The sequence below is a fragment of the Acanthaster planci genome, linkage group LG17 (assembly GCF_054643075.1).
Source record: "Acanthaster planci isolate LZ-2023a linkage group LG17, COTS_SCS, whole genome shotgun sequence".
In the NCBI taxonomy this organism is placed as follows: Eukaryota; Metazoa; Echinodermata; class Asteroidea; order Valvatida; family Acanthasteridae; genus Acanthaster; species Acanthaster planci.
Genome location: NC_141793.1, coordinates 8580978 through 8597481, shown reverse-complemented (window position 1 = coordinate 8597481; position 16504 = coordinate 8580978). Strand labels below are relative to the sequence as shown.

Below are 16504 nucleotides of genomic sequence, written 5' to 3'. Positions count from 1 at the left end.
CCCATTCCTGCTATTTATATCAAGCTGAGAGTTGAAACCCCTCCATCGTCACCACTCCAACGCGCCTGGTCCCATCGGAATGCTTGGCATTTCATATCGTTTGATTTCAAGACACGTGCATCCCTTCTTTTCCCCCTACCCCTTCTTCAGAAATCTGGCACCCCAGTCATGCTGCTGGAACTCTGGGGATCACAGGTAGTGTTGCACAGTGAGAAGCAATCCAAGTACCTCAAGAAGAGCTACATAGAGGTAGGTTGCTGCATAGAACATGCATGGCAGCATGCTGTTGTATGAGACCGACTAAGGAACTATGGAGTCAGTGAAAAGAAATAGAATCGCTTTGAATATCTGATCTGTTACGGGATGCACATTATAATATTTTATGTCAACTGCACTTGGAATTGGGTCATTTTTGCATGCAGGTTTGTAGGTACCGGTATCTTAGAGGAAATGTGGAGAAATGACCCCCCTCCCCCGTACTCCCTTACCTCTTCCGTAATGTCGTAAAAGGAATATCAAGTGAATTTTCTAACCTGACAGACTTCGATCTTTACAGTGGCCACCAGCGGCCACTGTTGTGATGCACCAGTGATTTGCCGTGATGCCCTTTAAAAACAGCATGCACCTTTTGGCCACTTGGCCGATGTGCCCCTCTTCAATGATCTGTAGGCCCATTTTAAAGTTGTATTCAACTTTCAAGTTGCTGTTTAGCACAAGCGTTTCTGTCAACAGCCGGCTGCACTGAGTACTATTTTTTTCAGAGACTGGTTTTGCATTGCCCTGTAGACAGCATGGTAGTTGTGTGATACTAAAAACATGGCACCGAACTACTTTTATACATAGACTGGTTACAGGTCGCAGCACAGAATTACACTTTCTGCACCAATTGGATTCTGTACATAGCGCATATTAAGACCGAGTCACTAATTTTGGGGGATAACAGATTGGAGTACAACCCAGTCTATTTTGTTTTGTCGCTATTTTACTGGTATTCATGCGGGCACGACAGCAGGCTGCTATTGGATAAATGTTTGTGACCCAGTGACCAACTTGCTTGAATTACATTATTTGTGAGTAATTACATTGATTTTCGAAAACAGACAGTGTTGGCTTTATGGCATCATGAAAAGTAATAAGACACAACACCAAACGGTCAATTGAAAGTTAATACAGTATTATTTATTTTTACTTTTTACAATTAACGTAGTGCCACTGCTCAGCATGTGAACAGAAACAATGAAAACTGCAGGTTGAAAGTTAAACACCATGTTGAAATTGAAGGAAAGTTGGTTAAAGTCACCAATAAGTAAAAGTTCCAAAGTGGCCTTGAAGCCCTTTCGGTTGGCCTTGGTACCCTTTGGTTTTTGAGAGCCTTCAAGGTCAAGTGGCCTTGACCCCCTGAAGCTTCAGCTTGAAGCCTGTTACTGCCCATATATAGTAACTTCATTTTTTGGCTTCATTTCCTTGTGCTTGTTACTTCCCCCAAGTAATGTTTTTTTAGTGTTTGCATTCAGTCATTATTAATAACTCATTGCTACATTTTACATCGCTGAATTGTTTCTCATTTGAACTTTGGAGCTTGACTCACAAATGTGACTTTGTTCCCAGATACCTAAAGAGCTAGAGGCAGCTTCCACAGTCCTGATTCCTGCATCAAAAGTGGTATGCTGTGAGTGCATTCGAATTCACCGTTCACTGTGTTACGATCTCTCCAATAGTTAAAGACATCACTGGATAAAGAATACTGGCTGATGGCTGACACGGAGGAAGAAACACATCTGTGGTATGCAGCGATCAATGGTGCAGTGCGATCACTGGTAAGTCACATCAACATAGCGGTATTATGGATTTGGTGTAAGGAGAGTATACGGTGCTCTGTCTTCACTCATTTCCTGGCCAGAGCTAATATGTAGGAAAGATTTAAGTAAGGCCAGTTATGCCTGCCCTGGATGTGAAAGAGTACGCGACTGTGAAATTGTGACATCAGATCAAATGCTTGTGCTTCAGAAGTCCAACAAATTTCAGGTTAGGGAAAAATTCACTTCATGTTTTTGTCTGCCTGCAGTATGAACCGGTCCTTACAAAAATTTGCACCAAATTGTGGGGACTTTTGAGTGTGTCCCCATTAATTATGAGCGGCCGAGTCAGACGAATGATAGAAAACATTCCAAAAATGCCCAATTACTGTCTACATCTTAGACGGACAAGTGGGGCCAGTAATATCTTAGCGATACTTCTTGTAGTTTTTTGCTTGCAATTAAATACAAATTATTGCTGTGTCCAGGAAATAGAGAGAGAAAAATCCCTGATATTAGACCAACTTTTGCCATCCTGAATACACTTTTTTATTTTGATACATTGTTCCATTATCCATGCAAAGTTTGGAATTTTATTCTTCTTTTTCCAATACATCAGTGTTCAAAGACTTGGTATGAATTTGGCTAAGACTGGTCAACAAAGCGTTGACCACCACTGGAAAGCTCAGTACATAAGGAACAAAATGTGCTATTTCATCACAGGGAGGAATCATGAAATCTAAAATACACTTTTGTACAATGCAGTAATATATTTATTAATTTTTTTAAATTTATTTATTCTGGTTTATCGAACTTTCCCATCGCAGCCCAAGGGGCTAAATTCAGGGTAAGTTTACAATCAGGGTATTAAAAAGAGATGTAAGAAGAAGGAAAAATTAAGTACAAATCACATAGAATTAAGAAATTGAATAACAAAAAAGCTTAGATAAAAACAAACAGACTAATACTACACAATTACAAACAAAACCCAAAATTTGCAGATTCAAAAACAAAAAATTCCAACAATCAAAGTTAAAACTGGAGTTTAAAAAACTATTAACAATTCGCATTCAATAAGTGGGATGGCTTTGTTTTTGTACCTGTTTGTACGACATCTAGGGATGGACGAAGGGTTTGTGTTTTGGAGGTTATTTGACCTTATCGGGGGGAGCAAACTGGCATGTTTCTCAGAACAAAGGAGATTTTTACCAAATTCAAACATATCTGCTCACGTCTTTCTTCAAGATAGGGAAGTTGCAGTGTGTCGCACATGAAGTCGTATGAAGTTTTACTAATAACATCAACCGATAAGATTGTGCGGAATGCTCTTTTTTGAAACTTCTCGAGCAGCTCTTTTTGATCCCTAGTCAACCCAGAATGCCAAACTGGACATGCATATTCAAGAGTGGGTCGAACGTATTGCTTGTAAACAGTCACAAGGTTTTCAGTAGGTAAACCACACTGTTGGAGTTGACGTAAAAAATACAACCTGCGATTAAAAGCGTTGCACATAGTAATCACTTGAGTATCCCATCAGAGATTATTTTGAATGTGGATGCCAAGTATTTTCATACAGTTCACCTGATCCAAGACTGAGGTACCAATTTTAAAGTCTGAACCAAAGGTAGAATTCCTTTGAAAACAAACAGTCATCGCATGACATTTATCAGGATTCAACAATGTTATGATCCACTCGGTCGAATGCTTTGGAAAAATCTGTAGCAACAATAACAGAGTTTTGGGCTTTATCAGTGTCAAGATAAATTCTATCTAACATTGATACCAAATAATGAGTGGCTGAACAACCACTAAGAGAACTGAACTGTTGTTTGTTTGTTTGTCTTGATTCAAACAAAACACAAAATCTTGTAAACAATGGGGCTATTTATCCCGAAAACAACTCCAGAAGAAAGCATTCATTAAGGCTAATGACTGCACATGTACATTCAGGGCACACAGGGTAATGTTGTTATGAGATCATGCCAAGTACCAACAAATGCATGAATATTGAATTTCCTATACCTCAGCACACAAAGGTTTAAGGATGCAGATTACCAGCGAAAAATTGCGGCAGTGTAGCAAGACCTTGCTGCGCTTTGGCCATGGACATACCAGGCATGCCAGAAAGCGGTAATTGGCCAGATGTTATAGCCCGGGCAGTTCAAACTCGTCCTGTGTCCTTCCTCTATGAGACATGGGAGTACATTTATAGTGTTGCAATCAGGAATGTAATCCTCTGACAAGCAGATGAGTGGCCTGCCATCATCTGATGCACTCTCTAGCTTGCTCCATGTGGATCTTTGCTAATCAGCTTTTATATCCTCTTGTGTGCATTCCATTCAGAGAGCATTATTAGCATGTCTTACTGACTGATTAAGAATTAACACAGAGGAAGGGTTCTTACACCTACATGTAATTCCCTTCGCAGTTTTGCTTGAAATCCTCCTGAATCCTCCAAAACCCATCATTGAGCATAAAACACTGGTACACTGTTAAATTAGAATTTAACCCATGTTTGCAAAATGTTCCCAAACCTGCTGGCTTTAATTCAGTGAGACTTACATTCAAACCATTTAACGCAAAGCAGAGTTCATTTTGCAGACTTAGCTTGCTTGAATCTTTGTGGCATATCAATGGAATCAGTCGCTAGTTTCTAAACGTTAGAAAATAATCAGTTCCACCCACCATTGTATTAACCAAGCCAACTTACATATTTTTCGTAACATGTTTATGTGCCAATATTTGTCTGTAATGTGGCTTAACCAATGATAAGAGAATAGTAATGTACATGTACATTTCCAGATGTTGAAGCTCATACTTAGATAACAGAAAACACGGATGTAAGACCTGTCACTTGTTGTTCTGAGAATCTTACAAACATATAAGTATAGTTAAAGGAGGATGTATGTATATGTACTCTACGTGTATGTGTAAGACATATAGGAACACACAAGACTAAATCAACATCAGAGTGGGCTAAGTTTCCCTTTGCAAACCAGGAACAATCTCAAAATAAACCATTAGGGGAAATGGCCAATATTCAATTTTCAAAAAAAAGATTTGAATATTCAATAATGGGTTGAATATTCATTTAGTGGAATATTCAGCACAGCCCTATCACAGGCGTTGACATTTTGGCTGCTAATGCTTGCCAAGCAAACATTTTCTGTGTTTCGCAAAGTTCTGTGCAAAGTATCTTTGAAATTGAACCTGAAAAACACTGACAGATAGAGCTGCAAGTAGCTGTCAAGGTTCGACTTCGGTTCAAACACAGTTTAGAAATTTTTTGTCGAACTTTGGTTCGGTTCGGGTTCAGACATGTGTACGTACCTGTATATACAATGCGCATTGAGACATCCAAGAGCACGCTACAACCATGCCGTGTATAGTACTTCCATGTGTAAACTACGTTAATACATGCAAGGAATCTCCTCTCCATCCCTATCCATGAGCAACCTCAATGGGAACATGTTTTTTTTTCTGAACTGTTTCGCCAAAGTTTGTTTAGGAGTTAAAATTCCATAGAAAGCTACCGTTGGAGGTGTGACAGTTTCAGACCATGTTTTGCCAACCAAAAGCGGTTGTGTTTGGACCACGCTTGACTCAACAAAACGATCGGACGTAGGATATGTGAAAACAGAAAAAACAGCTTGCTCAAATAGGAGTTTACAGGATACAAGATCAAATAAGATTTCAAACGAATTGTGTGTTGGTTATTTTCAAGAAACAGAGTCAGCTGCCAAACCATGGCTTTTGATGTATTAGAAGAAGAACCTTGGTATCAAGTCAGCATTCTGTCCCATGTGTCCAAAGGGGCAATTTTCTATCAGTCTTTTTCAAACGGATAATGGCATTTATTATTTGAGATTTGCGAACAACGTATTACAACGTATTCACACTATTACTTTGATCATGCTTCAAACATACGCGATCAACGGAAGGCAAGTTGGGCCACCGCGTGAAGCAAATCTTGTTACGCACTACACCGGCTCGGCCCGCCTGGCAAAATCAGTTTTCCTTCTGGAGTTGCCTTTGATTGAGTACAAGTCCGATTGTAATCAGCATCCAATCGAAATTCGTTTTGCATGGCCATTTATGACATCATTGGTCTAATATGGAACCTGACAGCGTGGCTATCGGAGATTGGCAAACGTAATGCTAAATCTGAGTGTACATAAGCACTGTTGGATGTAGTGAGAATTTAGAATTGTTGTGCAGCGGAAATGCTGTACGTTGCATGTTCTTGGTTGATTATTAGTGAATTCTCACCACATGCTTTTTACAACCATAGCGTGATGCAGGGCCATGGTAAGTTAACTATACATGTATTTACGTGTGCAGTTAATTAACCCTAACACCCAAGGGTGTATGTAAAATTGTATTGAAATGGGAGGATTTGGGACTGTTAGGGTTAATAGCACATGTGCCAAGGGCTGGAGCGGCACTGATTCAGCACAACTCATTATCCATTTTTCATTGTGTTTTCGTGCGTGCATTCCGTACGCTATCAATGTCATGCCATATTAAAGCCAAACATCTAAACCGACCAGTTTGGTTTGGTTCGAAAGTGCCATGTTTGATGATTTTTGGTTCGGTTTGGCAGTTCGACTGCAGCACTAGATAGGAGCTCACAAATCAAAAGCTGGATCACTCTGTCAGTGGAGAACCGATACACAAGAATGCAACTTTTCCTTGGATCGGCTGATTTCACTAGATAGGAGCTCACAAATCAAAAGCTGGATCACTCTGTCAGTGGAGAACCGATAACACAAGAATGCAACTTTTCCTTGGATCGGCTGATTTCACTAGATAGGAGCTCACTGATCAAAAGCTGGATCACTCTGTCAGTGGAGAACCGATACACAAGAATGCAACTTTTCCTTGGATCGGCTGATTTCACTAGATAGGAGCTCACTGATCAAAAGCTGGATCACTCTGTCAGTGGAGAACCGATAACACAAGAATGCAACTTTTCCTTGGATCGGCTGATTTCACTAGATAGGAGCTCACTGATCAAAAGCTGGATCACTCTGTCAGTGGAGAACCGATACACAAGAATGCAACTTTTCACTTCACACTCATGCCACTGAATTTCCTCCTTTTTTTTTGAGAAAGTCCAAGTTGCATGCGCCTGGATACGGTATTCTTTATGGTTATAGGTTGGGATCTCAAGTTTCATTTCCTCTTTCCCGTGTTACAATTACAAAAGAACAAAACTCAGTTTGCTTGACAACTGATATATATTAAACCAGGCATAATGGCTGCACTTTTTGTTTTTAAACCTAATAGGATCAAATAACATTTGAATTCTGTAGAGATTTTCCAAATAGCCAGTTGAACTTGTCAAAGTGTTCATCACTGTCCCTTTGTTTTTGACTTCACCGCTTGTCTCACTTTCAATCTTTATGGGTAAATTTTCCACAATTTTTTTGGAAATATTTAACTCAATTAACTTAACTTCATCACACAGCGATATGGCCCATGCTTGGGAAGATTAAGAATTAAACATTTGAATCTTTCACCTGTAGTGAAACAAGCATGCGTATAGGATGGACTTCTCAACTTGAACTTTGAAATGGACAGATGACACATTTTTGCCATAGGGCATTTTACCATTCTTTTCGATGTTAATCGATGTCACTGTCTGTCATTTTCATTTCCTCCCCTGTAGCCTCCGACATCTCAGCACTCACTGAGGAGACAGAATAGCGCTGATGATACCCAGTCCCCATCCAGTGATGGACCAAGCCTTCGACCCACCTCCCCTCTCCCGGCCCAACGCCCTACGTCCCCCAAACCAAGTAAGAGCATTACTGCTTGGAGCTTAGGTCCCTAGGACATTCAAGCTGGGAACTTACATGATTCATCTGGGATCCTCCTCTATGCATGTAACCATTGACTCTCTATGAATGCTTAAACTTACAAGGAGCGTAAGCCCCTCTACTTCTATAGCATCAGTTGCTACAACTACTTCTTTTTTATTCCTCTAAATCTTTCAGACCTTTTGATTTATTTTGAAGAATTTGGGTTAATAAACAAGTAGTGCTGTATTTTGAGTCATTCTATAAATTAGGGGCCCAATATTTTTTTTGTCCCTGTCACATCTGAGATATGTTTCGCTTGTTCAGAACACATTCTGTAATCTCCAAGAATAGCAAATTAATGCAAATAACCCGCCAAACAACTAGAAATTGTTTGAAATCAATTTTGGTGACATTCCATGTCAATTTACTCTGGTAAGGTGTAACAGGGACACAAAAATGTCACACTTTTGGACCCTGAATTTATAGAATGGCCCATTTCTGTTTTTTATAGATGGCATGTATTTTATGTAACAAATTTAGTCCCAAAGGGTCTGGAGGCAACTGCAAGTTAGGCCGTGTCCGAAACAGGCTTCCAGAGCTACAGCTAGGTCTATTGTCTTCCCGTCTCCGCACATTTTCAATGGAGCTAAGACCAAGACTTACATGTAGCTCTAGACAACAGATGAAGATTCAGATGAAGCCTTAGCTAGTTCTGTCTTAACCACTTTGCACTGGGCCGAGTTGTCAATGTTCATGCTGCTGGATCGGGTGCTTTTTAATTCTTTTTTTGTTTTCACAAAATTCTTCAAAAATTCTTCCAAAAGAACGACTGTTCTGTGGCGACTCTAATCTGACAGGCAACCTCCGTTGATGCGCGAGTATTGCAGCCACGCATGCTGCCCAGTAAAGAGCCCGCTGTATGTGGTGTCGCATAATGTCCTCTTTGTTCCAGGACTTAGCCCAGTGCGTTGCTACGCTGGATGGCCAGTGTTGCTATGCAGAGCGCATGGGTCATGAGGAGGAATGGGGCCATTCAACGGGCACACTGGTACAATGAACCCTGCATAATGCCACCAGATTCCTCGAGTGCGCAGCAGTATCATATCGCTAATCACTGGAGCACTGGAGGGTACGCTTTAGTCCCGCTGATAATTTGTGGGCGCTGGCAGTGGCAAACCATGATACTGTTTCAAAACAATGACGGATTATATAAATATATGGTGGAAAAGGGCAAAAGCCATATTTAAATGATGGATTACCTCTGCTAATGGCCAGCACTCTGCACTGATAGCGTATGAACCTTCATTGGCAAGTCCCAGCAGCTTAGTGTTTTGTTTCCAAGTTCGGCCACCCCATCATGAATAAGGGCCCACTTTTCTGGACCAGTGAGCCCATTTGTGGCCATCAGTGATGGACTTACCTTCAATGATGGCCCAAATTTTTTGACAGACAGCAAGTAAACTTTTCTAAAAAACGCCCTGCAATTTTTTTTTTTTTTAAGAAAGTTCCAATCTTGGATGCCCTGACCTCATGGGCCGCGCTTTGTGTCTCCAGTACCGGGCACCCGGCCTGAAGTGGTTAATTTGCATTCAAATGAGAGTTTGATGTCAGATTATATTTCTTGTGCCGATCAAGTCAAAGGATTAAGGGCTTTCTGTTTTCGTGCTGGACAGACAAGTTGTCTGTGACCCGCCATTCCAAAACCAGTGGGTAATTTTTATGTTTTGACAACTCCTTTCCACTCTGTCATTCTGTGTTGTCAAAAAAAAATCCAAAGTAAACAAGTTTGTCTTCTATGAAAGCTTTGGTAGATTCAGGCAGTAAAATCAGTGGTATATATATTGTTCATGTGTATATTGGTATCATTTTTTAAATATACGCCTACAATTTATCAATCTGGTGTTTGGAATGGTGGGTTACATTTTGACCTTTCATAACCTTAACAGCAACTTTTGAAAAAAAAAATTCACAGCCAGGATGGGAAAGAGGTGATAATTACTACATCATTTAGTTGCAGATAGGCACATGCCTACGAGGTTCATGTACTTCATATTTGCTTCTGAGTAATCCAATCCTGTGTTTGTTCCAGGACCTGAGAACCTGGTGGAAATCAGCAGCAAGTCCAGACAAGACAAGAAGAAGATCAAGAACAAGCTGAAGAGCTTTATCACCAAGAGACCCACCATGGAAGCCTTGCAGAAACAAGGAATCATTAAAGGTGGGCTCACTGGCCACCTTGTCATCTCTAGGGACGTTCTGTCCATTTCTTCCTGCTTTGTGTTGTAAAAGGCAATTTGTCTAGCCAAATAAGACCCTGGTTTCTGACCCTTACACACCTTACTTTAGACCCAGTTGTTCGGCTTATTTGTCCACTAAAGAGCAACAGAAAATGATGCTGTATTGCACCCAGAATGTTTGAAACAATTGAAATCCTCCCTGTCTGCATTTTAAATGACTGTTTAGGTAGGCAAGCCTTGATACGAAACAAAGTGTATGATCTCACCATTTTAAGCGTAATTTACAACAGTTTTGATATGTTTTGTCCGAAAATGATAAAGACCAATCAGTGTCAAGATCACTGTAAGCAGCACGTCCAGAAATGTACATCATATTTGCCTCTTTGTTTTTGCACTGAACTCGCAGAACTTGCAAATGGAACTGATTAAGAGTAAAATCAGTTTAGTAGAAAAACTTGTTGCAAAGTAAATCATGTTATTCCTTGACCTTGAAATCCCAAAGACTGTATTATATTCCAGGCTTGTAAATGAAATATGAACACCACAGTCAGTGGCCAAACTCCAACTGAACTGCGTCATCTCGGTGGAAGATAAAAAAGGTCTGCCCCTGCTTTATTATTTCTGACCTAACAATGTGATTTTGTTTTAGTTTGTTTTGTTTTGTTTTATGTTGTTTTGGACAGAGGAGGATGTGTTTGGTCGTCATATCCAAGCCTTGTGTGAGCAGCAGAGAACTCTGGTACCCAAGTTTGTCACAGATTGTATTGCCTTGATAGAGAAGTCTGGATTACACATGGACGGCATCTATCGAGTCAGTGGCAACTTATCCCTCATCCAGAAACTTCGCTTCCTTGTGGATCAAGGTAGGACATTCAGACTACCAGCATTTCCTGTTTCTCATTTTGTTAGTTATACCGTGGAACGCCGCTATACCGAACACCGCGCTACCGAACATTCTGCTGTACCGAACATCGTCCTTGGCTCCCAATATTTTGTACACAAAACCTACCGAACATTATGCAGTAGCTGTTTGTAATTCCCGAACGTCAACTTGATAAAACAGTCAGGTTTTTTATGTTGGAGAGTAACAAGTGGCCATTATTTCCCCAAGGATTAGAAGGGAAAGCCACTAGTTGTTGAAGAATTAATTGTAATTAGCTAGCTGAGAAACTGGGTACGTGAGTCATTGGTCGGCACATGTTCAAAGTCGTCTTGTAATACGGCCACAGCACGCCGGATTAATTAGACAACAGAATTGAATGGACACTGGTTTTGCGACTCCGCATTCGGGTACAGAGGAAAACTGCACGTGCACCATAGCACTGCACTAACAATAGGCTAAAGAGGGTGCCACTGATACACAAGTCATCGAGATTCGCCACAGCTGCAGAGATCGATTCTGAGCAGTAGCTTTGATTTTTGAGTTTGAAGACGGCCGCTTTCAAAAGGTTCAAATGCCCAAAATAGCTTACAATCTTCCCACTCTGCTGGTTGCAGTGCATGAGTACACATCTACGCCTTTATCGCTTTTCCGCTGCATATTCCAAAGTCATCCAAGCTTGTCATGGGAAAGAGAAAGATGGTGACCCTCGCTGATAAGCAAGAAATGATCAAGAGAATTGATGGTGGAGCCTCGCAAGCAGCTATCACTCAAGAATATGGAATTGGCCACACAACGGTCAATGAAATCTACAAGTTGCAGTGGGACAAGATCGAGGAATTTCTGAGAAGCTAGATTGACACCCCAGTTGGCATGATGCGGAAGAGGATGCAGAAAGCTAACAGTGAGGCAGTAGAGAATGCTGTTTTCACTTGGTTTAAGGCTCAGCTCAGGAAAGGAGCCATAGTTTCAGGGCCCCTCCTTGCTGAGAAAGCTGTCTATTTTGAGAGACGCATCAATGGTGAAGGCAGCGCATTTGCAGCTTCAACTGGCTGGTTGAAGAGATTCAAAGAAAGGCACAGGATACGCGAACTTGCCATGTCAGGAGAGTGCCTGTCCTCACCAAGTGAAGGCTCCATGTCCGAGTTCCAAAACTCGAGAACTGTTGCCAGAGCAGCACTACAATGCTGACGAGACTGGCTTGTTTTGGGGACTGCTGCCCAACAAAACTCTCGCCCATAGTAGTGAGAGCAACGCATCAGGCCAAAAGCAGGCGAAAGACCGGGTGACACTACTCTGCTGCGCCAATGAAACTGATGACCTCAAGCTGAAAATTACGATGGTGGGTAAGGCTAGAAACCCATGATGTTTTCATCTCATCAATCACAAGATCTTGCCCGTGGTCTACAAGAGCCAAGCAAATGCATGGGTGGACTCAGAACTGTTCAAAGACTGGTTCTTCCAAGAGTTTGTCCCACAAATAAAACAATTTCTGACAAAGAAGAACCTGCCTCATAAGGCAGTTCTACTGCTTGACAACTGCTCTGGACACATGCCCAAGAACCCCCTCGTGAGCCGCTGTCGGGGAATTCAATGCAAATTCTTTTCTCCAAACACTCCATCGAAGATGTAGCCGATGGACTGCGGTGTGATGTAGGGCATGAAGGAAGTCTATCGGAAACATCTTCTCTGCCGGGTACTAGACAACGACAATGTGGACACGGACTTGACTTCAGTTTTGAAGTCCGTCACTCTCAAGGACGTATGCCACATGATCACAGAAGTATGGAAAGCAGTCAAGCCAAAATCCATTCAAGACGCCTTGAAGAAGACCCTCGGCACTCCAGTTCAAGGCAACAATCCGGCAGAAGAAGATGATGATGATGTTCCCCCACACAGCTGGTTCGGCAACTTGGAAACCAACGGAACTTGGAAGGGATGGGTGAACCGGCAGTTATAGCTGCATGGGAAGCCCTCGATGGCAATTTGCCAACGGATGCTGAGATGGAATGGAGTGACGACAAGATCGTGCAGGCTGTGACAGGAGGGCCCGTTCCAGCGGCAGATCCGATCGCTTAGGATGACAGCGATGATAAACCAGAGCCTACCCCACTTGCAACTGAGGCACTGGCAGGTTTGGGCCTTGTTCTGCGCTTCTTGGAATCTCAGGAAAACACTGACCCCATAACAATCATCAACTCGCAGCACATCAAGAATGTCATCTGACAGAAGCGAGATGAGGTAATGAAGCAGAAAAAGCTGACAGACTTTTTCAAGATGTAAGCAGACTCCATCAAATTGAACTTCAAAGCAAACGGTTCTTTTCAGAACCAACATATGTTCAAAAAACAGATAGATCCCCTGCAGCTGCTCTGTGCCCCATTCCCTTCCCCCCAAAAAGGAAAAGAAATAAACACAAGCACCTCCTTCTCCCTTCCCTTCATCATGTTGTCATTTATTAGACTTGTGTTGATTTTATTATTTTCACAATTACAACATTAAGCTGAACAAAGATTATTCACGACTTTACAAGGATAAATTTGAAACAAATTTTGTTATTTAATATTTAAAAAAACCTTGAACGTGAGTGCAATGCCAAAAAATCAGGAAAACAGCGAAGCATAGTGTCAGAAGAGGGTGCACTTTGGTTAGACAAGAGAGGACGCTATTCAACATGACAACGAAACATTCGGCAGTTAATTTCACTATACCAAACGTCCGCTAGACTGAACATTTAGTGTGGACCGTTGTGTTCGTTATAGCGGCATTCCACTGTACTTGGAAATCAAAGGTTTTTAACCATTTCCTGCCGGGGATTCCGGATCCGGACACGTATGCTTTATACGCTTGGCCGGGGTCTCCAAACTCGGACAAAGGGAACAGGGCGTTGTAACAAAAGACCGTACTCGGAATAAAAGACCAAGATGCTGGGCATTACCAACATTTTTTCACTCTCAGAAGTGGAGATAATCCAGCCTTGTTTCGAAACGGTATACCACGGTTTGGGGCATTTAGAGCGAGCGGATTACCACCAGGGACAAAAGCACTCCACCACCGCAGCGATGAGCCACATAGCACTTCTGCATGCTAATCTGGCCCCTATTGAAAAGAGGTCAGCGGCACACTGAGCCAGGTTCGTGAACAAAAGAAACTTATATAACACCGCACAATCTGGGCTCTTTTTACAAGGCTGCAGGCCTCGCTGAAATACTCGGGCATCAATAGATTTTGTCTGTCAGGCTAGAGAGGACACGAGACAGTCCTTCACGTGTTTGTAAGTGTCCAGTAAATGAAGAGAGGAATTTTTTACGAATTTTGAAAACAGAAAAAAATGATAATTATCCCGGACCAGCATCATCAACATTGGTAACTGCCCCCCGGCAGCAAGAGGTTAACATTTAATCAGACTGTTTATTGTGTCATCTAGTGCAGAGTCTGTCACAAGCAGTGGTATTTAGGACATTGATGGTGTTGCCTGCAGCATCCAAACAGGCACCATCATTTTTAGGAAATGCCTGAAATGTTCAACATCGTTCAATAAGAAAATTGTGATCACTTAAACTCAGGACCTCATATTTAGATAAAAGGATGTCATGCTCAAGTACATATGTAGTTATTTAGCATGTTTACGTAATTGACCTTGATTAAAGTCATGGTATATTTTGGGGTACAGAAAAGCCAGTTGATTTCAGTGCATCACCATGGAAGGAAGACATCCATGTCATCGCAGGAGCACTCAAGCTGTACTTCAGAGAGTTACCTGAGCCACTGGTGACATTTGATGGCTATGATGGCTTCATGGAAGCAATGAGTAAGTCTGTCCCTTGGTCAGTCCATCAGCTTGGCACATACGATGTCAAACAACCCAAGTGCTTCTGGTCATGATTTTGTAGCATAAGTGTCATCAGGGACTGCACAGTGTCTGAGAGGCACAGTGTTATCATCCCTTGTGTGTGTGCTTGCTTGGCTGAGATGAAATACAGGCAGTTTCCACTTGAAAATTAATGTCCAAACCTCATTGGCCCTCACATGTATGCCAGGCACCATTGATGTTGAAGCATTGCCCGTGCCCTTCGATTTTTCACTTGTGCAGAAGGTTTATTGCATGAATAAAGTTCATGCCATGAGCATACGCGGGGTTGTGCACATGAATTGTGCCGAATGTGCAGGATTAATTTTCAACTGAATGTGCACAGACTGATAATGTTATCTGTGTGATCCCCTCAGACCACGATTACATAACAGATATGCTCATAAAGTGACCATCAGTAACAGAAATTACTCCTATTTTAATGCTTGGGGCATTTCTCCCCAACTGCCAACTACACATGCTTTTGTTTTCCTTGACTGCAGGGAAGCCTGACAGAAAGTCCAAACTGAAAGCCTTCCAGGACGTAATTAATTCCCTGCCTCGAGTCAACCAGGAGACCATGAAAGTCCTCTTTAGACATCTGAACAAGTATGTGGTGTAGGATACCCCACTCAAAGCTTGTCAAGAAGAATATTGTACATGTACATAACCCTTTACCTGCTAATGGCAATAGAATGCACTACTGATGAAAAATTGTTTTACATTATTGCTTTCAGCAGCGAGCATGAGTAGAAGAGTGCACTGTGTAACTTAAAGGGCAAAGCAGAACTGCCAACCTTTTATCGTATTTCGTACAATTTTACAGTGACAATACCACACTACAATTTTTGTCAATAAAATACGATTTACAAAAAAAATAAGCTTTGTATTTATTTTAGATTTTTACCTGTTGTTTGGCTTGAAAATTGACATTTTTCACGAGTCGGAATTGCCATGCAAATGCATGCAACATGCATGATGCGATGTCCATCCACGAGGCCCTCTATTGTCTATTACTGCTTCGTTTGTGCAGTTCGTCTTGGACCCAGACTATGCATCGCGCTCTCTTGATTGTTCAGTGTAGGGAACAGTGCAACAGTGAAGAAAAGGATTTTTTTCAGAAAATAGGATTTTCAAGGTAAAACCATAAGATTTTTGGTCAAGTGAGGTTGGCAGCTCTGGCCAAGACTAGTGCTGCTCCAGTGCACTGCACAGTGCCATAAAATCCACTCGTGCAGTTTCATGCATTCTGTTACATTCAGTATTATTGCTTTCGTTTCAGCTTTGTGACATGCTCTTGCATTTAGCAGACTGCCTGCTGAGAATCCCATTGGGATTAGGGTTGAAGGACTCCATCCTGCCGTAAATTAATAATTGTTGGATCTTTCACAAACCTGGCTGCAGTAGTGTTTATCAAAAGATATCTATGTGAGTTCTTTGCACCAGTCGCATCTCCCGCAGCCATTTTCCATCCACCATCTTGGATGTGAGGCCATACTGGGCATATTCAGCGGCTGTGCCTCTGTCATGCATGCACCAAAGTGATAAGTCACAGCCGTAATGCTCACGTCAGATGTGACTTGGCATGAATTGTGACAAATCCAAATGGTTCTTGAGAACGTGCAAGTTACTGACACCATATTTCCCCAGCTTGTTGACAAGTGCAAAAGAACATCAATTTGAAGCATTTTCTTCTGTCCTGTCACTGACCTTTTGGTTTTCCTTCACTTTCAAGTATTTGGTAAGAAAATAGTAAAACGGGCTCATTTCCCATCAAAACTGCTTCACACTGTCTAATTTTAAAATTTGTGAACTTTTTACATTTTTCTCTGATATCCATTTTATCAGGATGCTATACCAAGTGACATATTAAAACAAAAAGAGCTTTCTTTGTGCTTTGCAATGCAAGCTAAAACAGCATAAATGCTAAAAAATAG

At 41.6% G+C, this 16504-nt stretch overlaps 1 protein-coding gene across 6 annotated transcripts in view; it reads left to right on the top strand.

Annotated features, from left to right (window-relative positions):
- LOC110984223 (rho GTPase-activating protein 12-like) overlaps positions 1-16504 on the top strand; it is a 53381-nt gene that overhangs the window by 31643 nt on the left and 5234 nt on the right. For all 6 annotated transcript variants that reach the window (XM_087147761.1, XM_022244177.2, XM_022244174.2 and 3 more), the window contains 7 exons: positions 151-249; positions 1719-1817; positions 7468-7597; positions 9690-9818; positions 10521-10700; positions 14391-14528; positions 15071-15176. In XM_087147761.1, coding sequence (XP_087003887.1) covers positions 151-249; positions 1719-1817; positions 7468-7597; positions 9690-9818; positions 10521-10700; positions 14391-14528; positions 15071-15176 — 881 coding nt within the window. The remainder of the gene's footprint in view (positions 1-150; positions 250-1718; positions 1818-7467; positions 7598-9689; positions 9819-10520; positions 10701-14390; positions 14529-15070; positions 15177-16504) is intronic.